The 27071-nt window shown below is 34.5% G+C and overlaps 1 protein-coding gene across 2 annotated transcripts in view; it reads right to left on the bottom strand.

Annotated features, from left to right (window-relative positions):
* Positions 1 to 2184: 2184 nt before the first annotated feature.
* Positions 2185 to 27071, bottom strand: part of LOC126852551 (beta-1,4-glucuronyltransferase 1) — a 31917-nt gene continuing 7030 nt past the window's right edge. The window contains exons 2-7 of one of the 2 annotated variants that reach the window (XM_050597461.1): positions 18935 to 19224; positions 7902 to 8549; positions 6760 to 7140; positions 5261 to 5596; positions 4483 to 4725; positions 2185 to 4251 (exon numbers count right to left, since the gene is read on the bottom strand). In XM_050597461.1, the coding sequence (XP_050453418.1) occupies positions 4054 to 4251; positions 4483 to 4725; positions 5261 to 5596; positions 6760 to 7140; positions 7902 to 8276 (1533 nt within the window). In that variant the 5' untranslated portion in view covers positions 8277 to 8549; positions 18935 to 19224 and the 3' untranslated portion in view covers positions 2185 to 4053. The remainder of the gene's footprint in view (positions 4252 to 4482; positions 4726 to 5260; positions 5597 to 6759; positions 7141 to 7901; positions 8550 to 18934; positions 19225 to 27071) is intronic. The other variant, XM_050597460.1, reaches the window with a different exon arrangement.

Raw genomic sequence — 27071 nt, 5'->3', positions numbered from 1 at the left:
TATATATATAAACTATATATATAATAAGATCATACTGAACAGTGAAATATTGTTTCCATAGAATTGCATGATGATTTATCTTCTAGCAACAAAATATTATAAAAGCTCTGCTATCTATTTCTCTGCAAAACAACGCATATTGAAATCTTTAAACATTTGAAATTAACATTATTACAGAACTAAATCTGAAACACATCCTTAAATACACATTAAACGATAATACAATGTGATAATTATTTTTTTTTTATTCTGGCAAACTCGTACGCTTTGTAAGTAGTTTATAAATACATAACAACACATTTTCTCAAATAAAGTAGTCGCATGATGAATTTTTATTTACACAGTCGCGCGCGCGCGCGCGCACACACACACACACACACACACACATATTTATTTATTTATTTACATTAATTACAAGTATCTCACATCGCGCATCGTAATTTGTTTAGAAAAACCAATATCTGCATGAAGATTTCCATCATAACTCATTCGCAGTCTCGTATTTGTTGCATGTGAAAATGCTCAGTCACGTAAGACAAACTCAGCAGTATGTATTGGTGTTACATTATATTTATATTTGACAAAAAAAAACTACTCTTCTTTTTGTCAAATTGTATTGTATTAATTGTAAGATAGAGAAAAGGAAAAGAAATGACAAGAGAGAACGCGTTTCACTCGCGAAAGTTGCTCTTTTTCTTTTTTTTTCATTACAATATCATAGGGAATAGATATAAAAATCTCGCTATAATTATATATAAACCGATCTCTATGGTTTGTATCAATTGTATAATTGAGTCAACTTTTCTTTAGCTTGTCTCCTTATACTCATTCACGTATTTTCCTGTAAATGTACACGCACATTTTTGGCACACGCACAAAAGCACGCACGCATACATGCGAAGAGACAGAGGCAATATACATATAAGGCACGGAATACACATTATATCTTACGCATACACACACATACGAGCAGTTGCACAGTTCTGATAAATTAAGAAAGAAGGCGAGGAAGTAAAAGGAACTTATATGATGTAAGTTGAGCTCCATATAGAAAACATCAGCGGCGTGTCAACTGAATGTGTTTTTTAATATACAGTATACCTATATATATAAATGATTATCCTGAGGATATTAATCTTTAATATCTTCCAGCTTTGTACAGAAGTAATGATATGAACAAAATGACAGATTACATTAATAAATTTTTAATATTGTTATGTGTATTTACATATGTATAGTTTGTATTTTTCAGAAGAATTTAATCAACATCTTCGACGATAATCATTATCTATTTATATATGCGAGGATTTATGATTTTAATCCTTGTTTTAAAGACGCTTTCGCAGCGAACAAAGCACGATTACAGGAATATTAATTACTTTGTGCCCTAATATTATCACAAAAAATGAGTCAGCACATCTTGTTCCAATTAAAAATATTCTAATTAGCAATATTCTCAAGATATTACATACTGACCCATCTACTATCTCCGCGTTCAAGTCTTAATTATGAAAGATCATATATACATCTCGCTCTGTTTGTATTACTCAGTGTGACAATAGAAAAGTATATGGCTTACATTATGCATTTACTATATTATATGTACAATAAACGGTTTTACTTGAAGAAACGGTATTTGTATCGTATGTTATGATACAGCTAGTTGTTAGTGCTATTATGCTAGCATAATTTGCACTAAAATTATCATAAATTGTTATATATAATTATATTATGCATGATGTTATAATTATAATATTATAATAATTTGCCGAGTTACGATTCAGAGCACGGAAAATTATCGATCAAAGAATTAGAAGAGACGAACACAATTACAGCATAGCAGTATCATTGATTTTCTATAGCGTCGCAAAATATATTTTTAATAATTCTCAATTAATCACCAATAATATCTATCAATCCTTGAGAAAGTTTCTGATATAATATTTTTGAGGATTATATCTTATCTTCTTTCTAAATTAAACTATTTATTTATAAGCGAGGGCTTATGTTATAGAAAATCATGGAATGTATCATTCTTAAATACGATTATGTATTAGATTAAACAGGCGTCTGTGTGCAAGAGTAATACTGTAGATAGACAGTGTCTTTAGTAACAGTATGTATGTGTATATATATATATATATATATATATATATATATATATATATATATATATATATATAATACCGTACTTAGAATATTTAAGATTAGAAAATACTACATTTCTGCGTGCTTGATCGTTGAAAGTCATTGACTACACGATAATATTTTTGGTATATAAGATGAATTGTATACATATATAAGATAAGACTTTCCTTGTTTTTCAAATTGCACGCGGTCGTTCCCTCTTATTACAAGTGCGACAATTGAATTGCATTATTTGACTCGTACCATTTGCAAATCATTTGTAAATCCGATGTTGTCCCTTCCATTTGCTGTTATTTATGACCAAAACAAAATACTCAAAAATAAATAAAAGTTTGAAAATGTGACATTTTGTTAATGCGAAGTTAGAAATAATTGATGACTCAACGGTCAGATTACTCGCGGAGAAGTCCTAGAAAATTTATATCAAATATTCCTCAGTCTTGGTGATTTTTTTCCTTTATTCGTAAATATTTACGTGTACTTACTTCATGTTTCAATGCCTATAGACAGAAAGAAAACCATGTAATATATTTTCCATGGTGAATGTAATATACAATGCAAGTGTAATATAATTGATGAATAGTTTAAATTGCAAATTGTTAATGCGCTAAATTTATCCAGATGCAAATATACATTAAAATTACCTCAAGTTCATAAATCAATACACACTGACTCGGCATTCAAAACATTTCAAATAAAACATAAATTAAGTGACCTTTATGAAGTAAAGAAGGAAAAGAAAGTATATTTTTCATTTAAAATGTAAAATTCATGTGTAAACAAATTAAACGATTGTAAAAGATATATTTATGTAATGTCGCAAAGAAAACAATCGTAAATATGACTAGTAACAGCTAGAAAGTTTTCTTATAAGACCTTTGTCAAATTATCGGAAAAATATAATAAATTATATGACAGTACCAGCTGTAGAATTTATGTAAAAACACATAAAAAAACTGATCAAATTTTTCCTAAAAAATCAAAACAATCTAAATTTAAATAAATGTTAGTCAGAAAAATGATTCATCACAGATACATAATATTATACAATTATACATAATTTTAGATTGTTTTACCATTTCATATTTTACAAATAAATAGACAAAAATTTGTTTCACGAGCAATAGTATTTGTAATAAAATATTAATAATATTTGCAAATAATTTATGTAATATTTATGTAATATTTGCAATAGTATATCACATATACCGTAGTATTCTTTGATAATTTGAATATGAAACGTTGCGATTTTAATGGTCGGTCACGAGTCACGAAGTCGCGTCGAAATTGACACTATTCGTAACTTTCACCGAAAGCGCAGTAATCTTGTAGACGTACTGATGTATACGAGGCACCATTTTATTATATACAACCGTATTTGCTAGGAGGAGCATATATTCGATCAGTGAAAAATACGTGGTACGATTTTTTTACATGCTAAGTTCTTTTTTATGAAAGCTGGAGGATTACTGTCGAGAGAATTTAAGAGCGTCACCATGTTAATGCCGACGCTTGCTGATGACGAAGATGATAACAATAATGGCGATGAAACACGTTTATCGCGGAGGCACGATGTGTCGTGCCCCGTTGTTGCATTATAAATTCACCAAATACTTATGTAATAATTCGTTCGGCACCGTTAAGTTGGCATAAATCGGAAAAAAGAAGTTATTCTTTATCCTACGCAGTGGAGGTTCTTCAGCAGCCCAACTTGCGAAAGGGCCGTACAGAACGCACATGAACACGCTCCCGGGGTCCGTGAACGAATCGCAATATCGGATCATTGCGAATCCGCCGCGCGACAAAATTTGACGACAATACGGACGACAAAGAAGATCGCAAGTGGTTCCGTCGTGTAGACGAGCATCTATAAAGCACGCACCGTCGTGCTGATGACTCCACGGGCTACACGGCGCAGCCTTTCCTCGTGCCGTACAGCACCTTCAGCTCCGGCATGATAATCTTCTTGATGAGCGCGTTTGTCTTGGCGGTGAGCATGTCGCGATGCGTATCTTTCTTAAAGACCTTGATGCCGGGCCGATGCACCAAGAAAGCGTTGTCGAGAATCAGAAAATCGTAATCAAGAACGCAGAGTGCATATCCCTGTTTACAAACAAAAAGAAAGAGAGTTTTATCTTATTCTATATGTAAAACAATAATTTTATTTTGTATTTTTAGATTACATTGCAAAGAGCAATATTACATTAAAACTAAATTATTATTATAAATGATACTATATATAATTTTGAAGAAATTATTCTTTTCTTAGACATTCTCTGATACTTAAGTGACATTTTTTTGGACTGTTCTAAATCTGAATATGTAAACAGATACCTGTGTCATCTTATCACTCTTTCCTTCCCAACTGAGTCTCTCGTCGTAAAGAGGATCATTATTGGTCCCGATGAAGATCGGCTCCCAGTGAACGAAGCTACCAGTTCTCTTGCCGACGTGGAAGACGTGCAGATCCTCCGTCTCTGGTGCTTCCTGCCATTCCTTGCTCTTCGGCACGTTATGACAGCCGGAACATAATTTCTTATGAAATGGTATAGCGGTGCCCGCTTTCAACATCTGTACCTGCAAATTTTCACAGAAATTCTCGAAAAAAAGCTATGAATAAATTTCATAAATATTATACAAATGAGTTATATTTTTATCTCCAAAATATTTTCCGCCATTTAAATATAAATAAGAATAAATCATTAGATACATTAAACTTGTGATTAGCTTCGACTTTTGACGACTTTTGTACATACTAGCGGAAAAGAAAGAGAAAGAAATATAACAGGTAATATGTATCATGCAAGCGTACATCGAGATTACAATCGCTCTCTGTTTTACTGCTCTAATTCTGACTGCGATGTGACAAAAGGTGCATTGTGCCGTGTGATACACACAGCGGTCGGACAATAGCGACACTAATTCTACGTATCAAGGTCCACGGTCAAAGGAAGCTCCATTGATTCGCCGTCGACCCTCGCCTATGCTATTAGTCCGCACAGTCAGATATACCCTCGTCATGCTCTCTTTCGCACGTGCTTAATTGTCACCGAGGGACGACTGCCGATCACACAATCACATGCGAGCCACGCGAAAGACAAGACTAACATACCAGATGCGTCTTATTGTTGGGCGGCTGACTCTTCTCGTCCACCTCGAAGATCGATAGCACAAAGACCTTAGGATTGGGCTTGTGGAGGGCCGGCTGATCCCTTCTGCGGATCATTTCGAGAAACTTGGTAGGCAGATTCGGGCTGGGATACAGCTCGATGTCGCTGGGAAATACGTAGAAGGTAGGCGCGGACTCACGCGCTATGTTGCGGCCCACGTTCACTGGATAAAGCAGCTTCTTCTCATTTTTGTACATTTTTGCGAGACTGACGTTCACCCAAGGCGGTCCGAGTGAGCAGTTATACGTGTCGGAGACTATCTTTTCCGATGGCGGTACCTATGATAGGATCACAAATGTTTTAGCCAAGTATGCGACATTGATAAGAAAAAAATCATTAATAAGCTGTTAGAAAATGCAAATATGTAAAGATTTCAGTATTTTTGCATATATTTTCTCTTATAGAAGATAAAAAAAAATAAAGAGATCTTCCTATTTACGTTTTTTTGCATCTTACTATCCATTCTTATTATTGTATCGTAAAACGCAATTAAATATTGCGTTTAAAAATATTAAGAGAAAATGTTAATACCTATGACAATTATTTATGCATGCGGAATTAGCTCACCACAAGATAACGCCTGGTTTCCGATTGCAGTCCCAGTTAACAATCGGTAAAGGCCTATTTGGTATAAATCATGAATCCCCGCGAACGAAACCGCACGTGGAGAAACCGCAAAACTATTTCATGATAGCTAGATATGCGTATCCGCTAAGATGTATTCGTTACGACGTAAATCAATCCGATGAGACTTACACGGACGCAACACAAGGAGGTACAAACTAAATACTCCTCGCGTGCCAGCGCGAATAAACACGCATATGCATAGAGATCTATGTACGCATTACATTCAAGAAACAAATTACTGGGGGAAGAATGCCTGCCATAACAAAACGTTTATCCAAATCTGTAATTAATTTGCCGTGTTATTTGACAGACACATTGATAAATGTGCGATTCATAAAATTTTATATTAAACAATCGATGATTATAAGATTAAAGAAAATTATTCTGAATTTATTTAAAAAAAAGATCTGGATTGCGCGTTTAATACAAAATAAATATAAATAAAATGGTTTAGTTTTTTGTAAATATAATTACAAAAATAATTTTTAATTTTATCCCGTGCGCGCAAATGTTAATATTCATATGTTAGATTTCATTACGTAAATTCTAAGACAAAAATATTGACAATATTATACTAACATATTTACAAAATATCTGCAAGACGTTGTAGCTTTGCATAAAACACGGACAGGAAGGAACTCGAGATTTCCGGGAATAAAGATTGCGGTTTCCTCATTCATCGTGCCGATTTAAGATATTCGCAAAATCTTGCAAAATTCTTACGGTGTGTCTGGAATTTAAGAAGGATTCAGGAGATACACAGGAGATAAAGGAACTTGAGGATATCGAGAAAACTATCTAATGATCCAATTACCATTTTCGGCACGTGCTTGCTGCTGAAGAAGACGTGGAAGGTCACCAGCTGCGAGACCAGCGGGCTACCGCAGTTTCTCGAATACCTGATAGCATTGAGAGTCGCCGGAAAGTCGGTGCCGGGTGCGTGCATGGCGATCGATATCGGCGCCCGCCAGCGCTCCAGCAGCGGCTCCAGATTATCCAGGAACGTGTAATCGGCGTGCGTGGTATACGTCACGCTCTCCCAGCATCTCACCGCCATGCTCATCGGCACGTAATTGTACAGCACCCAGTAATCACCGCGCTGCGCCCGCCTCGGTTCGGTCGACTTCTCATTGCAGGCTACGGCCTCCTTCAGGCTCATCGGCTCGCGCGCGGCATTCGACGTGCCGTTCCTCGCCTGAATATGAGAAAGCGTTGTGAATCAACGGTCGTTTGAAAGGGAAATTTGCATTGGCGACGGAAATACCGCGAGTAGCGCGGCAACAAGCGCCTCCAAACTTGAATTTCTCTATCGCGATATTCTAAAAAATGCATTTTAAAAGAGTCGCGATGAATCCGCTTCATTTTACGAGTGAATTTTAATCATTATTTATTTATTTATATGATTCTAATGCGGCAAAATAAAAGTTGATAAGAATATACTATCTTTTATAAATCAAAGTCGTTTGTAAGTAGAGTCTTCTATCTTAAATCTTATATCGGGAAATTAATTATTTAATTTTTTAATAAATTGGAAATATTCATGGAACTTTTGTTTATACTTTTCGTATCACATAAATTTATTGTACTTATAATTATTCTGATATACATATTACCGAAATATTAAATTTTTTATTCTTTTAGAGATGTCATAACAGTTAAATCTTTATAATTTAAACTCTATATATAATAATTATTTAAACTCTAAATAATTTAAACTCTAATTCCTGGGATGTACCCAATAAAGAAAAATTTTCTAATTTTTTGATTTTTTAAAATTAATTATAATACGTAATTTCAATTTTTATTGATCTCTATCTTCTATCGTTATAGAAAAAGAAGCTCATTTCGATAAACAGACACCGCGCTAATCTAAACTATCGATCAGGAGTCACGGTTACAAGGATCGAAGTAGCAAAGAGAAAGACGAAGAGCAATGGAAGCAGAACGAGGTAATACCGTCTGATTACGCGGGTGCTCTCGCGACTTGTCGAGAGCCTCGGCCTTGGCCCCGTTGCTGGGAGGCGGCGTCGTGGTGACAAGCCTGATCCTGAGCGGACGGCCGATGCCGCCGCCGTTGTTGTTGCTTGACGACGTCGCATCTTTGGCGGCGACCGCGGCCGACGAGGACGAGGACAACGACGTGGCGACGCCCTTCTGAGTGCCGTTCGCGAGATCGTAAGTCTCCGGCGCCGCCGCCCAATTGGTCGGCGGTTCCTCGATCCACGGGCCGGACGAGCCGATGTGGGCGCACACGTACAACAGCACACACACGTTCAACACCACCGACAGGCGCAGTGCCCAGTTCCTGCGGGCGATGGCTATGATGCTCATCTCCTATGGGGTCCGATTGCGGTGACGGGGGATGCGAGAAATGCCGGAAGGAAGGAATGATCGCGCGCTGCTTCTCGAAGGAATCCTCCTCGCGATAAAGTCTTCCAGATCACGGTGATGTTAATTCGTTTCTTTCTCTTAGGTGGTTAATGACGGATTCGGGATTCTCGCCGATGTCGATCCGTCGCGTCCATTCTTTCGCGGACCACGGCAATCAGGATTTGCTCTCTCTCATGATCTCCTGGAGGTCGACGATATCTGGTTTTGTCGCACCTGGAAAGATGAAAAAGCTTTTGATTATAATAAAAGTATCATGTTACGCTGCAAAATAATCAATCGTAAATATTACAGTTATTAGATAACTTTGCGAAATTCTTAAAATATATATAAATTAAAAAATAATTATTAAAATTATATGAAATTATTATTTATTATTATTTATAAATCTAAATCTTTAGATTTAATCATTAGAGATTTAATTATTAAAAACTTCATTATTGTCAAGTTTGTTTCTCCTCAATTTACTCATTTTAATTCCTCCAAAGACAGAGTCGGATTTAAAGTCGGGCATTTAAAGACGTATCCTTATTTAAAATTAGAAATTACAAAGTATAAAATTTTCTTTAAAGTATACACGTAACATATTAATGCATAAATGATATAATATATATGCAATAATTAACATACATATATGCGCTACACGTGAATAAATATCAAAATTTTGGTTAGTAAGAGAATAAATTAGCATATATCTTTAAATATTAGCACTCGCTGCAAATGCACGTTCCTCTCCGGTTTGTTTCATCTCGCTTGGACGAGCTACAACTGCATTATCTCTCTGTTAGATCGCGTCTCGTTTATCTCACGCTGCATCAACGGCGATCTAGTTTATAGCGCATGCTGCGAACGCGACTTTCTCCCCCTATCTCTCGCATCTTCTTCCTCGTTGACGTCAAACAGACGTCGCATGATGGAACCGCCGACGCAACGAGTCCGCGTCGTCGTAACGCGACATTATCGGAGACCAGGTTGCCTGAATTGAGTAACCCTTGACGATCGCTTCCTTCGCGGAATCACGATCCGACGTTTAAGCAACGGCTAGACTCTCGAGTGAAATCGAGAGGACACGAGAGAGACGGAGGAGGGAGGGGGGAAGGGGGCTGTAGATTGCCGAAAGATCGCGAGGATCGAGACTCGTGGAGAAGCGATCGATTCGACCTTTTCGCAGTCGATCATCATCTTACGCGTCAACGAATATCGGAGCGAAATCCAGTAAACTCGAAATCTCGCCGATGATATTTTCGACGACTTCTATGCAGGAATGCAATTCGACAGTCGTCTACCGCTACTGCTGTTTCTTAATCGCGAATTCCTCGATCGATCTTTTTCCTCGGGAAAAATTTCAAGACGCTACTGAAATCTGCACGTTTTATTTTAACGGAATTTTAATTAGAAAGATTTTGTTTTGTAAAAAATATAACGTCGAAAGGAGGGGGAGGAAGGCGGGGAAACCCTGAGATAAATTGTCTTCAAATTGATCAAAGAAATTTCGATTAAAAAAATAATACCGTGAGAGCTGAAAGTGACTCTCTATAATACAAGACAAACAGTTTTTAAATTGAAAACTGAGAAACAGGCTTTAAAATGTATTTTACAAAGAAAACATTATAACGGAGTATATCGTGCCATAAGAATAATTTACGACATGCAATATTCGACCGTTATATAACTAGGCGTGTTACGATCTTAAAGTTGAAATTATCGCCGATGTTGGCAAACTACACAAGATCCCCCCGACACGCGCGCAATTTTTACTTGTAACATACATTTACTTCGTGATTTAAGAAAGATACACAGAAGCTTGCAATAAATGTGTTTTATGCTTGTTATGAATCGTATTATCGGACAGCAGGCTACCTGTCGGTTCCCTTGAAATATTTACGCACTTGTCTTAGATAAAGCACCGAATACAATCTTGCAGAGCAAATATGAAGAACACAAATTAATGTTTGTCGTGCACTTAAATAAGACAAAAGCGTTGAGCGCGAAAAAAAAAAAGCTTCGTTGACAATTAAATAATATATAAGATACCGTAAATCATTGTAATAACACCGGATAATATTAACATTTTGCGAATCAGCAAATGTCATAAATATTTATTAAAAAGATACGACAAAATATTATTGATAATTATAAAATATGATAAAAAAAATATGAAATATAATATTTAAAAAATAATATCCGGCTTTCACACTTTTTAGCTTTATTCGCTTTCATGTCCGCGTGCTTGAACATAGGTGATTTCTAAAGTAAGTTTATCGTCGCTTGCAATAAGAGCTCGATATTTGATTTGAGACCGTGGTTAATACACGTTAACGACCAATGTCGATAGATAGGTATCGAATAGTTAGCGGAGAATCGCAAAACGATTAGAGAGAGAAAGAAAAAGAAGGAAAGGAGAGAGAGAGAGAGAGAGAACCGACTTGTAATGTGCCGTGCGAAGGACGTTGAATCGCGAAGAGCAATAAAACTCCGCGTCTATGGCGCGCAAAGCCCCAATTTCAATACTTCGACTATCGAAGCGACGACGATTTTTAATTATCGATTTTCCTCAAAGACCCGGTCATCCGTTTACTATCGATCGCACATCGGGGGAGGAGAGAATTCATCAACCAAACGACGAGATCGTAGGAGTTCCTTGATCGTGGGAACGCATACATCGTCTCGTTATTTTTAAAGCGCGAACAACACATGCTCCGCATCGTACCATCTTCTCATAAAGCACAATTCTCTGCATTTACGAAAGCTTTACGATAGCAGATCATTGTTATTTCTCGCGCAATTTTTTACTCGATTCTTTGATGCATTTTGAGACAGATAAAAGAATGAGATAGAAATATTTTATTATGATTTTAAAGATGATACGTATATCAATAATTTTATTTCGTTCTTATCACGTTACAAAAAAAAAATAAAGATATAGAATATTATTATTTTTAAACGTGTTACACATATGCTATTTTGAGGATATTGACATAGATGATTATTTTTAAATAAGCATATACATATATAAAATTTTTAAGACATTTAAAAAGTATTGACATTTTTTATTTTTTCATCTGCTATATAATGCAATGGAGCATTTGACTAATAGTGTAAACATTTCTCGAAGCATGTTGCTTGTACGCCGGAGAATATTTATTTTCTTCGAAAAGATAAACACAAAATGTTAGCAATCGTGCAATTCATACTTTATGCAATATTCAACAGGTAGCTCTACAAAAAAGAATCGAAAAAAAACATTTGCAATTGCTGTAACGACCAGACAAAACTTGTAGTATTTTTAATTGCTAAAATAATCATTTTTGTGCACGACACTCTTGTGATAGACAATTAAAAACTATCAAAATTATCCCAATCGAGATGAAGAAAGATAATCGGGATGAAGAGCAAATTTTAACTTATAAAAGGAATCAGTATTAATTGTTTGTACAACGATTATATTTTCTCCAACTTCGCATATATTGACTCATCGATGTCGAGCGACATTAATGAGATGCCTGTTTACCGCATGAATAATAAATCAATGTGTAATAAATTCCATTGATAATCAAACACAATAAGCGCAATCGGCCGAGAATAAATAAATATTTCGATAACATTTAAATTAATAAACATTTAATAATTCTTTAAATGGTGAATGGTTATTATCCCAAGAATGACTAATAATTTTGATGAAATTTGAATTAACGAATGTTCTTCCGTCGCACTATTTTTACAATACAACGAGAATCTAATCTCATTATTGCGTGATGCGTACAACGCATATTTTCCGTTCTTACAAATGGATGTCAATAATCTATCGATCTCGAAGGCGGCGAGCACATTGTATTTTTCTCCTAACGAGTTTGCCGGCCAAGCACACGCGACCGAGCAACACTATCCGCCTTATCGATCCACGATCGCCATATCGCGATCCTGAAGAGACCCACGCGCATCCGTTTGTTCTTCCTGTCCCGTCCCGGGGCCAGGAAGTTAGCGTGGGTGACCGAAATTGATAAGTAGCTCGACATAAATAGTTCGCGCTCGTTAATCATAATGCCTTTCATCCCATTTGCGCAACCGGGGACCAGTTGATTAACTCAAGTTCTCATTAAAATCATATCGCGATTATGGGTTAATTGCCGCGTGATTCTTGCTGTAATTAACTGTTTAGAAAAATTAATTTTTCGCTAACGTTTTTTATCTACGACTCCTAAAATTTAGCGTAACTTCTACGCGCTTCGGCTTTTCAAGTCTAAAAAAACATCGAAAGCTGCGGTTTTGAATATGCAAGAGAACTTTTAAATAATTATTGTACACCGTGCGAACGACCATGTTGCTTTAAACCGCGGAAATTTAATGACGCAACGGACGAAGTTAAGTCTTTACATTCACGTGGTATCGTCTCGTTGTGGCATTAAAGCTTATATGACACGGTGCATAAGTGGCTTAAAGGGATTAAAACGACGACGTTTTGCGGAAAACTGGATTCACTCCCTTTTATACGGAACTCCCTCCGTGAATCTCTCCCAAAAAAAAATAAAAAAAAAAAAATAAAAAATAAAACTTGTACACTTATTTACTCGCGTATAAACGCACGAGAGAAATTGTGATGTTAAATTATTTTTAACTATTAGCAAGTTGCAGGGTGAATCATACAACTACGATCTTCATGTTAAACGATTAGGCTTAAAAACATGATCGTCACATAATGATATGCAACGCAAGTTAGTGCCTGTTTAATTTACGCGCACTTTATGGCTAGATCGTAACGGTGATCTTTCCTCATAAAAATGGAAATGAAGTGGAATGTACACGTGTTATTGTAAAAAGAGAAGCATTCTTATTTTTAAAATATTTCTTAATGTATTCCATTAATGTATACATGAAATTCCATTACGAAATTTTAATGATAATGACGTAAACTTCTAGGAAGACACAATTATAACGTTACATTTCGTTTCAACGCGCATTGAAATAAAGTAGATAAATAATAAAATCTTATCTTCTCCGATTAATTTTAAGATATTGATCAATTGAATGTCGATATGTTTTTGAAAACAAATGAAAAAAAAAAAAATTCCAAAAACGAGGCAAATATCGCGAAAAAATAAATGAATACATCAGAGTCTCTCTTGGAAGCAACTGAAACGTTCGTATATATATATATAAGAGGCAAGAAATTGTAATACTTGTATAAAGACCAAAATTAAGAAGAGTAGCTATAAAGTTAAACTGGGTTGTAAAATTAATTTCAATCAAGTTAAAACGAATGAACTTTCACTCTTCGATGCGAAGTATATTGTATCGTCAGATCGTTAGAATTTCCATGATATAAGGGAAATTAAAAGACAATATTCTCGTCTCTCGTCTACCTTTTATAAAGGATATTCATTTGGCTTTCATCGCATATGAAGTCTCTTGCGACGTTCGTCGCCATGTTTGTTCGATAACAATAATTCGCCTGGATGAATCACTCCTATCAACAGTTATATCGATAATGGATACTTCCACACCTTTGTTGTTTATTAACAGGTTCGCCGATTGCGTTATGCGTATCGAGATATAAATCGCGCGACTTGCATTATAAAATTGACAAAAAAAAGACTATCAGTGAGACGATCGTAAACTGTTTCATGATACCAGCACTGCACGTTTACCGCTATTTCGTTAAACGATCGCATGCTCCGATAGACCCCGCTGATTATGCATGAAGCCGAATGCCTTCGCGCTATAAATCTTGGACAATTGATCAATGCGTTTATCATTCATCATGATTGAAAGAGATGAAAATCGATTGATCGCTGTTCTCGCCCAGCAATAACTTAATTTAATTTAATGTATGATTAAATAAGGCGGAAGTTGGCCGAGATAAAAAAATGATTAATTGCTGTTTTCGTCGAAATCGAAGCACCACCAGCTTGATGTAATTTAATTTAATGTACGTTAAATATAACAGAGAAGGCTGAGGAGGAAGGGGCTTATATTATTAGTCAATCGAAAGTAATTTCACGCTGGTGTGTCACCGATCGGTTGCGACACTCCTCTTGCATAAAAGTGCATAAATCTCGCATGATGATAACGATTGCGCGAATCACGATGGCTGTTCACCGAATATAGATACACGCGCATCTTTATTCGCATGATAAAGAGTGACGGTCGTATGATAGAAACGAACGTCTTCACTTACACGCGACAGTCCGACTAAATTATTTATCGTCGCGTAGTTTTACTATATTTTCTGTTTGTACACGCGACATGCACGATCGATACGACGACGATATCACGATCGAGAGAGTTGAATGGAGAAACTTCGAAAAGTTTTCGCGTACATTAATGCTATAAAAAAGAAACCGCCGACAGGAAACTGCTTCCGACAACATTGAATCAGGAATCGAGACAGCAATTGAAGAAACGGTACTAATTAGAAGAAAATTAATTACACAGTTTGGCTGAATGTAATGAATAATTTCCGAAATATCTGTCATTTTCAGATGTTTCCTATGTTCTTTAATAACTTCCATATGTTAGGAATTTCTAGAAAATGATTCATATGACATTTCGTAAGTCTAATTTTAATAAAATTGATATCAGTATCTCTCTCTTTCTTATTCCATAATTTCGACGATGATTACATTCTATTTGATATCTCAAAATATTTTTAGAACTTCTGAATCATATAGAAGAAACATATGTATATAAGCTTTCATAAATTAAAATCGCCAATGATAATATCTAAGAATGTGATATTAATATATTTTTGCGCAATAATCGACGCTAATTTCATCGGAAGAATGAAGCATCCTTGCCTGATAAAATTATGAAAGCGGATGTAAATAGGTCTTCAAGCTGTAATTACTTTATATGAGATGCGGAGTGGAGATAGTGTCACATGTTTATCACGTTCGACATATAAATCTTCCCGGATATGATAAATTCGAAAAGTCAAGTCGCTCTCGATGTCTCTTTCATCAACTTTTGACGAAACAGTTTTATCTGTTTTTTTCGTTGATATGAAAACGTTTCGTATCTACGCGTGTCCTCGATTCTTTTACAACGATAAAATTACATTGCAAAAAAAATTACGCATGCCGATTATGTACTATCTCTCGTAATGCCATGCAAAAGATAAAGATTTCTATATATGATACATTTTATTTAATATTATTGTGGATACTAATAAAACAAGTAATTTGATTTGAAATCGGATAGTTTCTCTTCTGCAATTTCTATTCTGGGAGAAACGTGTGAAAGGTTGAATCAATAATCATTCTGATGGGCTGCTGTGTGCCATTCCGGAAATTGTAGCAATATTACTTAAATAATCTTCGTGCATATAATTTTTCAAATTTTCTTATATACGTGTCTTTTGTAAATATACATATATTATAATAAAGATATAAATTTTAAATTTTCATAAATCGACAAAAAAAAAATAGAAAGAGAGAAATAGAATAACAATCTTCATTAAATCGATAAAATATAAAATGCATTTTACCTGTATATGTTTTTTCTGCTGATACAAATGACGATAAATATCTCGTGCGTTTAATACGAACTGGCGTGATATTACGCGGCGTATCCGCTTCGTTTCGCGGCCAGATGCAAACGAACCCGTATCTGAACGAGCGATATTGCTCGAGCAAGCCGAGATTCAAGAACAGAAATCAAAACAAGCGGGTGAATTGATAGACCTAGTGTTAGGCACGATATGCGCCGCGCGTGCATACCTCAAAGGCGATCGACGTTAATGGCCAAACAACGGCGAATTGCGGAGGCCTGTATCGCCCCTACACCGATCCACGATAATCTGCGTCGATCTGCAATTTGCTGCAAGAGAGATACGGCGAACGCTCGATCGCGCAGCTGATCTCCGGTATCGAGATTGATCGACTTTCGTGCTCGTAATAGAGCACTTCGAAGACGAATCATATGTATTCGCGTCAGCTTTCCGTGCTTTCGATCGTTAACGAGACCATTCAATAGGGTCGTCATTCTTCCGGAAGAGGAGAGATGCTTGGAAAACTTCCCTTTCGCAGGCAAAAAATTCGCGAATTTTAATAAAGAAAAAAAAAATCAGCAAATTTATATCTATATTAGAATTTTTTATTATTATATTATTATATAAAATTTTATATTCTATTTTTTTCAAACTTGTATTAAGCTGCTATCATAATTGGAAATGACAGTTGTTTGGATTTTATGTTGAATATTTTTCTCAACAGTAGCTCTAAGTAAATTTTAAATAAATTTTATTTCTTTGTTTTATAGCAGAATTCTATATATACATATATGAAAATAATAATAATAATAAATAATAAAATGAAAAAACAAAGCAATTCAAGAAAATTTAAAAATTTTTGAAATGAAATCACTCCAAATAATTGCAAACATATTTTTTCATCTTTCAGAAAGTAGCACAAAGTATCTATCATCAATCAATTTGTCATCGGGCAGACTATCATTAATAATAACACATTATAAATCTTCCGTGTAGTAAAGTAACGCCATTAATGCACGTTTGCAAGCGCGGCTTTATATTTAGATACCAGCTTTGTGCCGGCTTCTCAAGGTAATCCAGTTTTCCGCCTTTTGATCTGATATAATAATCCGATCTTTTTTTTATGACGTTTCTTGCATGTGTTCGATCGCACTTTCCGGCTTCTGAATCGCACTCGCCTTCACGATCTCGGTTGACGTGGCAAAAAACCAGTTCTTTACCTTCACGTTTCTTACTATTGTTCGTCTTACCTTCGAGAAATTAACAGAGATTTTTTTTTCTTTTTACTCGTGAAAGTTTAGTACGCATCGACAGAGATGCGTTGATAACATTCTCTTTATATTATGAAGGATAAAAGATTTAACTTAATTAATTTATACTATAATTAAGGCAGATACAATTCAAATAAAATTTTTAAAATAATAAGATAAATAATAAATGAGACAAATAATAAAATGATAAGATAAATAATAAATACGATAAATAATAAAATAATAAGATAAGTAACGGATATGTATGATAAAACGATAATCAAATATAATATAATACAAAAATATAATGAATAAATAATATTTATTGTGTCTAGTGAATGAAAATCGATAAAATTTCTTATTTTTTACGAATTACTCTTGGATTTAGATGTAGCTTTATTATAATTTTTTTATTACAAAATTATTATCTTTTTATTACAAAACGTCAAATGTTCATATCGCAATCTAAAAATTTGTTCGCCAAGACAATATTATTCTTCGTCATGTGTGCTCATATTAGAAATTCTCTCGCTGCGATATTTAGAAATCAGTGAATAAATCCTCATTATACTTTTGCGCTCGAAAATTCATCGAAGATGAAGGAAATATTGTCGAACGAGCCGCATAAATCAGTGCTAAATATCGGAACACTATTGTTAATGGAGTGCGCAGCTTGCGCAATCGCATGCAACCTCGCGGTCTCGTTTTCCATTTCAAAATTATGACGATAAATCATTACATGGCACACGTGTATGCACACATCTTTCTCTTTCTGTACACGGAATTATTTCGCGCTAATTACGATCCCTAGGCTTTTACGTTGTTAAGAATACGCACGATAACGAGAAGCGCAATCGCCACAATCGACTATTGTGCGCGATCGTGTAAACGCGATTCCTCGGCGTATGTATGTGCATATGGCTCGGGTTATACTCCTTTAATTAAAAAATCTAGGCCGCGCGATACTTAGTGCTCCCCTTAATCATGAAATTGACGGAACGAGTCACGCATCCATTTGCACAGGAGCATGCACACCTTTATTTGAGCTGTGCAACGTCAGTCGCGAGTCGAGATAAAAACAAGGAAAAAGAAGCGGTTTCTGTGTGTGAACAAGCGTTTTTTGAGAAAATTATTCATGAACTGGAAAAACTGCGTAACTAACAATAAGCTTAATAGCGGGAAATCAATTTATTTATAATATATACGTAAGTTGAATTAAAATGTGATATTGATTTATATGATTTTCGTTAATTGATGCAATGAAAGAGCAATCTGCAGCTGTTTTATTATCACATAACGGAAACGAATAATAATAACGTTGTAAGTATAATACACACTCGTTACTACTGACCAATTATCTATAATTTCATAATATTCAAGAAAATCGCTGGTTACGTTTTGAATAATCTGTAGGAAGAATAAATTTCTCTTCAGTAATTGCATAATAAAAAAAGTACATTTTAGTCATAATATCACGATCGCGATGATCCACGATTTCACGATTAGAGACAAGATAAAATTAAAATTGAAAGTATTGTATAATAGAAAAGCAAAAATTCGATACCAAGTTCAAAACAAATAAAATCATATTTCTGCAAAACATGATTTCAATATTATACACATATATGTCGCTTAAAAAAAAAAAGAAAAAGAAAAAAAGAAAAAGAGAAAGAAAAATAAAAAAATTTTAATATCTTTCGGGATTCGGAAAATATCCTCGCTACTCTTTACTCGATCTCATTATGACAAGATCCGTTTTAATGTCGCATCATCGCGACGATTTCAAGGAGTTAAAGCGTATTTAAAGCCCGGCCTCGCGGAAGTTCACGGGATCGCGCACACCGGCGGAGGAAAGTCACGTATACCTTAATATATGGCGTGGCTTGGAAACCGGTTAGGCGGAAAGTCCATCGTGACAACCTTGAGTCGCGAACGCACCGTTGCACCGTCGTCCTCGTCGTGTGGTGGTCGAGATGACGGCGTTTTTCCCTCGCGGCGAGGAAGTCGTGCAAATTTTAACATGCAAGTTCATGGTTTCTCAATTCCGTCGCGCTCACAATTGTCCGCTTGATTTCACTCGATGAATCGCGAAATGCGATGGCGATTGCATTATCGGCGTTGCTACGCTCGATATCTCCGCTCTACGCTCGCAACTCTATTTACAAGAAGGAAGATAAAGTAAATGTGCCGCAATCATCTTTCAAAAGTATCAGAATTATATTCTATTACCCAAATATTTTTATGAAATATAATAATTACTCTTCTTCTTTCTCTAAAATGTGTGTAATATTTTTAAATATTTAATATGTGAATATGCTTCTTCCAGTCTCTATAATTTCAAAATTAAATTAATCTAGTGAAATCCAATTATTTGATTCATTTATAATGTTATTATTTTATATATTACAAATAAACTAAAATTATAAAAATTTATTACATAAATTTTGCATAATAAATATCACAGAATTTCATAATATAAATTCATATTCTGATACAAATATAAAGAATATTAAATTATTAATTAAAATCAGCAGCTGCATAAATGGAGAGAAATAAATTATTAATTATTTCCTTTATTAAATTATCATTCTCTGCCTACAATTTTGGAATTATTAAAGCCTTTAAAGCCCATTGTTTTCACATCCAAACCATTGATCGCGGTATCCTCCTGAAGCCTAAATATAGCTAATACGATTGAAATTAAAATTTCGAAAGGATAATTTCGGTTCAAAGATTTGAACGCTATGTGCAGTTGTCCAATCAGTTGAGACACATGTCATCCCGTTTAAACTCGATCCACCTTCTGTCGCGATTCGTGTCGTTTGTTAAAATACGTTAAACGTAATCGTTTGATAGGAAAGGTCAAATTCCATGTAATGAATCATCAAGTCATAAATATCTATCCGTTTGACCTTAAAATACACGTTTTTTCGCGAATTTTTCATCGCTTAAAAATGTTATATAGATCGTATCTATGCTATCAGTTTGCACAGGGTATGACTTGGCAATTGAACGTTATTCTGCTGTAGCAAAGTTCCATTAAGTTTCGAGAGAGAGAGAGAGAGAGAGAGAGAGATTACAATTCCGAAAATCAATTTTACATAAATATTCCATGCAATTTTTATTGTCATTTTTCAAGATCTCTTCTTCGGTACGAGAAAACGTATATATATATGTTAACAATTTTCTCAAAAAGTTGTGTAAAACATTGACATGAATTCTTTCTCAGGAATTTTAATTCAGCGCTCTCAGGAAGAATTTCGAAACTTTTTCTTTTTGTTCGTTTTTTAAATCAATTATTACAATCACGAGAAAAAGTAAATTGTGATTTTTGCTAGATTCAAATTATAAAATTTGTATAAATAGTTCATGGAAATATATTGAAAAAATTGATAGATTATTTTGTAAAATTTTATAATCTTAAGTTCTTTTTTTATACATTTTTTAAATAATGTCTAAGCTACGTAAAGCTATTTTTATCGTATGTAAACAGTAATCAATCATTTTACTCTATCTCACAATCGCAATATAATTTCTATTTTTAAATATTGCAATATTTCGAAGAAAGATTATATTATTTACATACAATAAGTAATACGTCTTGCAAGATCATTTATAAGATAAGCGGCTCAAATCATAAGATAAATATTTATTAGCAAACATGATACAAATTGTGTTAAAATATAACAAGATCACACACAAATCACTAAATCATATCACGCGTTCTAAATTATTAAATTCGTGATGCATTTGAAAATCGATAAATTTGAGTATTTACAAAAATAATATAATATTTTATAAAAATATATACAAGCTTAATTACATTTGTTGAAAAAAGAACTTAATTTTAACATAATTAGCAACGAAAAGATTCCAATAAATTTGATTTGTTTGCATTTTATTTTTGGAATTGAAAATGCGCGAATTCACTTTAAACAAACAACTTCTCTCTCACACAAATTCTCTCTTGTCATGATGTATATAATAATAAATCGTCGAGATGTTTGCCGACATGAAATAAATTAAATTTTCCTCTAAAATATTTTTAGTTACTTATTTATTGCAACGTGAAGTTTTTCACTGTATTCTGAAATTAAGTAATTCGCGTGTAAGTAACTTCTTTATCAAATTTTTAATTCTTATCCGACAGAGAATATAATTCCAACAGAATTCATGTCAGAGCCATGGACAACAGCGTTACATTCTTTCAATTCATCATGTTCTCACAATCGACGTTTCCTGAGAGCGAGAGTTAAATAACGTTTATAACGTCACGCGTTCATAAACGATCATGAAGAATTCGCGGTCACGAAAACGCGAATTCATAATAATAACAGCGAATCTCGATGCATTTGCGGAGGCACGAAACAAAACATCACCACGAGGACAGTGAGGGTGCGGGAACTGTTCTTTGTTTTCCTTAAAACCCGCTCGACCGCAACGGCAATTTTTAGCGGCACGATATTTATGCGGTACCGTAAGGTACACATTTTTATGCGACGATTCTCTTTCCGGTTTTGTTCGCGCAGATAACGATTTCCTTTGTGTGTATCGCAAGATATTCATGGTGAATTTACGATTTCTCGAATCCCGCGGGACGAAGAGAGGTATCTTTTCTTACAGTCGTATCGATCTTAATATACGTCCTTCTGAATACAAAAATGCGATAATTTTATTCGGATATTCGCGCGCACAGTGATTCAAGAGAGTGCTTCACGATACGAGGATACAATATCATATAACGATGGCGCATATAATTTTTTTTTGTTTTTATCAAATTTTCCATTATCAGTAACGGCTGCAATGTATTTAAAGATTTTTAAACTAACGCGTATTTTATAATAAATAATAGAATATATAGAAAATAATATAATATATATAGAAATATATAATATATAGAAAATTTTCTCTCTCATTCGTAGTTTTGCTTGCGCAAAAATCCATTAAATCACGTATCGTCAAATCGAAAACGATCGCCAAGTCATCGAATTCTGTGATGATTAAAATACGCACGAAGAAAGAATGCACAATTCTTTATTAAACCGACATACTTTTACTTTCTACGCAAACTTGTAGTCATGATTTTATAGTCATTTATTAGCATACGCTATGAATATCTGTCAAGGTGTTAGGTCAAGGCCCTAGTAAAATAACATAAAAAACTCACTTGCATACATTTATTTGCAAAAATATATGATATATACTTTTGTTTATTTCAAAGAAATCGCAAGAAATATTTCTAGCAAAAAATTCAATTTTAATAAAAAATTATAAATCGTAATGAACGTTTAAGTTAAATGCTTTTTCTCATGACTAGATATAACAATTTTGTGAAACTTTGTGGACTTATTATACATATATTTTAGCGACTTGTTTTGTTTTCAATTAGCATTTCTCATATTACAAGTCAATATTGCACTACAACAGTAACATTCTATACGCGATATCATTACATCCTGAATATTGATTGTGGCGCCATTGTGTCTTTACGATATACCCTCTCTTGCTAAGAGGCACTTTGACCGGTCGCTCACCCCTACCCACCCCTCTAAATGCGCTTGTGCCATCCCTTGTGAATTAGCGCTTGTGTAGCTAAAGAGAAACCGCCGCTCTCGCGAGGTACAATCCCAAAGGACAATTTTTTTCAGACAAATCGAAAAATCTCGGCACATACAGATTTACAGATATATCTCCCAAATAACTTTATCGTAATATTTGATAGATTTGAAGATCTGTAATACATTATTTCGTAAACCTTTCCACCCGATACCTTTATTATAGTTATATCTTTTATATTTTATTTTACCAATACTTCATTATACTTCTTAACAATCTATTTCCTTATAAATATAAATGTACGCTTTGCATTTTTATTTATTTTTTTTTTTCTTTAAGAAATTTGATTAAAATAAAATAATTATTTTTTCATTAATATATTATGCATAATTTTCATGTACACATTGCTTTTTATGATTTTAGGCTTTATTAGCTCCTTGTGCAATTAAAAAAAAAAATAGAAAATCTTTATATGCGATATCCCAAATCTCTAACGATATAATACAGATCGATTAAAAAATTCGATTTTTGCGAAGTGCTCGCAAAGTAGCACTCGTCTCAAGCGCGGTCGAGCACTTTCACATCTCATCGACGAGGTCTCTCCTTCGAGAGACTTATCCATTTTCGTGTCGCTCGATTGCGATCATGGGATAACACACGGTCACATACTTTCGATCTCATACTCTCTTAACAGCGATATCGGGAACGCCTAGCCCGATAATATATGCATCTGTGTATAGGCACGTAGAACTATTAGCATAAGAACAAGAGTTTCTGCTGAAAGTTTCTCATTTTGCCTAAAATCCAATAAATTTTAAATTTTTCGAAATATATCGTAGGATCAAAACAAGAATCGCTACATACATGATTAATTAATTAATTTCGAATAATTAAATATTTCAATTCCCCCGTTATTAAATCTCGTAACATTTTTAAAAATCTCACTCTTTAATTCTTTAACCAATTCATTTTTTTATTTTATAAATAATTTTGAAAAAAATATGCAAACAATATATCAATTTCGTCGGATTACGTAACATCTCGCGATTCTAGGATGCGACGGTAAGATAAGTTGCTCTGATTTTACTTTCGACTACTGACACACAGACGCTGCGACCGAAGAAAGCTACTCGAACTTTCACGACAGAATAGTACGCGACGGGCATGCTAATATTAGAAAGATCCACGCGTCTCTCTTATCCAAACCCCACGCAGTATCTTTAACTAAACGTGCATATTTAACTCAAAACTTAATCGAGATTCACTTTCATTATAATTAATTTCATAAATTGGAAGATACTATAATTGAAAGAAAAGTAAAACTAGCTAGATGCATCTGCTTCTATATATTTTATTATACATCATTTTCTGATTAAAATGTGTGTAACAAAATCAGCGTTTAACATATAAAAAACTTTTTATTTAAATTATATATTTACCTACAGATTGAGAGAAATTGATGGAGATATGAAAAATTAATAATACTGGTCGAAATAAATTCGAAAAGAAATTTTCAAAAGAAACCTTTACGTTTTCAAAGAGAAGCGGCGTAATAACAAAGCTTTATTATCTAATTAATTTTGAGATAGCTTGGAGCAACAAAATTTTCACTCGAGACTTAACTATTTGCATATATTTTTGACCTTAACATTAGAAAGCTATGGAAAAGAGCTGTGTTTATAGTTAAAAAGATGTAGAGAAAACGCGGAACGACACATTCTACGACGGAAATGTTCGAACATATAATTAAACATTTGAAGAGATATATGTTTTTTACGAGTTAAAATTATGGTGAACATAATTCAAAAGTTTTATACTATAATATGTCGAATTATTTCTTCGATCGTCCGTGAGAACATCGCGATATTATAAGAAGAAGATTGCGGTTTTACTTAAGCGTGCGATCGAGTGATTAAGAGGGATTATCCGAGGGAGATAGCAAGATGATTGAGCACAAAAACCACGAAGCTATTACTACAACTAGTGATGCAACGACATTAATCTCGATCATTTTTGATCGATCGTGACGTAATCTTTGCGTCATTCTGCATTTAAGGTAGCGAATTTATTGAAACAAACTAAAATAGCATTCCAAAATTTCTTCGCGATTCGACGATTATTCGTATCTTAAAAATTTATCAAATTCGATTATCGAAAGATATATGAGAGAATAGCTATCAATATTAAATTATCATACGTATACATATGTAATTAAAATATAAGTTGAAACTCGTTTTCATCGTTTAATAATTAAATGAATTTAAAAAATTACATTGTGAGAAAAATCGAATTATTTCACTGTTAAAATTTCGAAGAAAAATGTCATATAATTTTAAATACGTGTCGATTGGATTCTTGGACAGTTCTGAATTCAGAATGATTTCATAATTCCCCATCAGTCGCGATCGCTCAATTCCTTTCGAAATTCCTTCGAGCATTCAAATTCGCAAGTATATATACTCGCTTTGAGAGATAATGATATCTCTCGAACGAGAATGAACAATCATCACGTGCGTGCGCGATTTCCAATCAGTAAGAGCTTTCACCTCGTCACGAGCTCTCCGCCAAGGTCGTTTCGAGGATGTCGCACGACCTCTACGTCATCCTCGTAACTGGAATATGTATGCGGCTTATGCGCATGTTATGCTATGTAAGTGTACTTCAGTTAGATAAGGCGGATAAATATTTAAATCTCAGCTAGGGCGATGAGTTATAGCTTCGCTTTGCCGTCATGTGTTTCCTTTTAACTTCGACGGAACAACATATTCGGTCTCTCGAATGTTTGATAAACATCTAATTCTAAGATACTAACCAGATGTGTGTGTGTTAGTTTTAACAGCGCGGAAAGTTGATGCAAGTGCTGGAAAATATCGCCAATATCGAGAGAGAAACGCGTGTCTCCTCTATCTAATAATCATATAATAATATAATATTTCAATATCATTTTATATAAATTTTAGGATATTAAAACATCGAAGAGAAGAGAGCTCAAAGTACATATATTTAGTATCGTATATAAATTAGCGGATAAATTAATATCGTGAAATTAAAGTCTGTCCGACACTTCTCGTGCAAAATATACATATCTTATCGGACGCAACCTGATGGAAGTCGGCCAAATAGCTCTGTGTACAATTTCGTATATTTATATGCCAACTCCGCATAAATTTAAGATTGGTGCAAGGAGGGCAATCGATCCGAGGCGGATTTCGGCAGCGGACTGTGTTATGATTATCGAGGCATTGATTCTCGGTTGCAGGTGTTAAGGCTTATCGACCGCTATTGCGATCGCATACCGAGAGAGAGACCAGACCACCCTGCCGGACTATATTATTGTCGCCAACGCGTTTGTCGTTAATCGACATCCCGTTATCGCGCCGCAAACGTAAATCTCTCTTATCGTAAACTATATGATTCTTTTGTGGATCCGCGATTCGTCGCGGTACGCTGTTGCATTTGACTACCTTAGAACAAGACAATCTTTCCGAGCTCTGAAACCCGGCTTGATTCCGAGATCCGACTCAGACTTAGCTTAAATCTCTCCTTCGAGGATGGAATCGCAGGCAGAATTTATTCCCTCGACTCTTGAAGAGAACCTAAATTGAAGCATTTTTAATAAACGCCGAACACAAGGAAATATAAAGATGTGATATATTACGTATTCGACATTACATCATTGCATTTTTGTTTATGCATATTTTATTTGTTGCGTCCATTAACATTAACGTTGGATTTACCATTGGATGGAACGCGTTTTGTGTACAACTCTTGAAACAAGTGTTTATCAGACACTTTATCACTACTCGTACACAGTTGTGGCGATCGTTTATTAAAGCTATCGTCGCACTCACTACGCGCGATACCCATAGAATAGTGAAGGGTTAATTAGGAATCCGCGATTTATGTGTCCATCATTCAAACGAGTCAACGCTCTTGTCCTCGTTTCATTTCAACCTCGATTTGCTGCTCGTCTTTCGCGACGATACGCTTGTAAAATAAAAAAAAGATGGAAAAGGAAAAGCAATATATGTTCCATCATTCTGCGTTTTCATAAATTGTCGTTTGGAATTTGAATTCCTCATCTCCAGTATGACAATTATATGTATCGATTGTCACATAACAAATATACAATAAATTAAATACAATAATAATAGCATGTTAGAAATATTGGGAAAAATTGATTTTAGAGAAAAATATAAATAAAGAATATTATTAATTTGAGTTTGTTATTTTGGAAACTTTTCGAGAGAGAAAGAAAACATCGTTTGCATTCGAAACAACAGCGTCATGTTTTGAAACAACATCGTCCGTGTATCGTATATCGAAGCGATCGAAGAAGCTTGGCACGAGCGCAACGTTAAATCCTCAATCGGCGAGCAATCTTTTTCTCCCTTCCTTTCTCGCAAAAAAATCGATCCGGTGCAACGCTCGTTTGGACGGTGGCCA

The sequence above is a fragment of the Cataglyphis hispanica genome, chromosome 10 (assembly GCF_021464435.1).
Source record: "Cataglyphis hispanica isolate Lineage 1 chromosome 10, ULB_Chis1_1.0, whole genome shotgun sequence".
In the NCBI taxonomy this organism is placed as follows: Eukaryota; Metazoa; Arthropoda; class Insecta; order Hymenoptera; family Formicidae; genus Cataglyphis; species Cataglyphis hispanica.
Note: the sequence above shows the minus strand (reverse complement) of the source record. Positions and strands in the feature narration are given on the sequence as shown.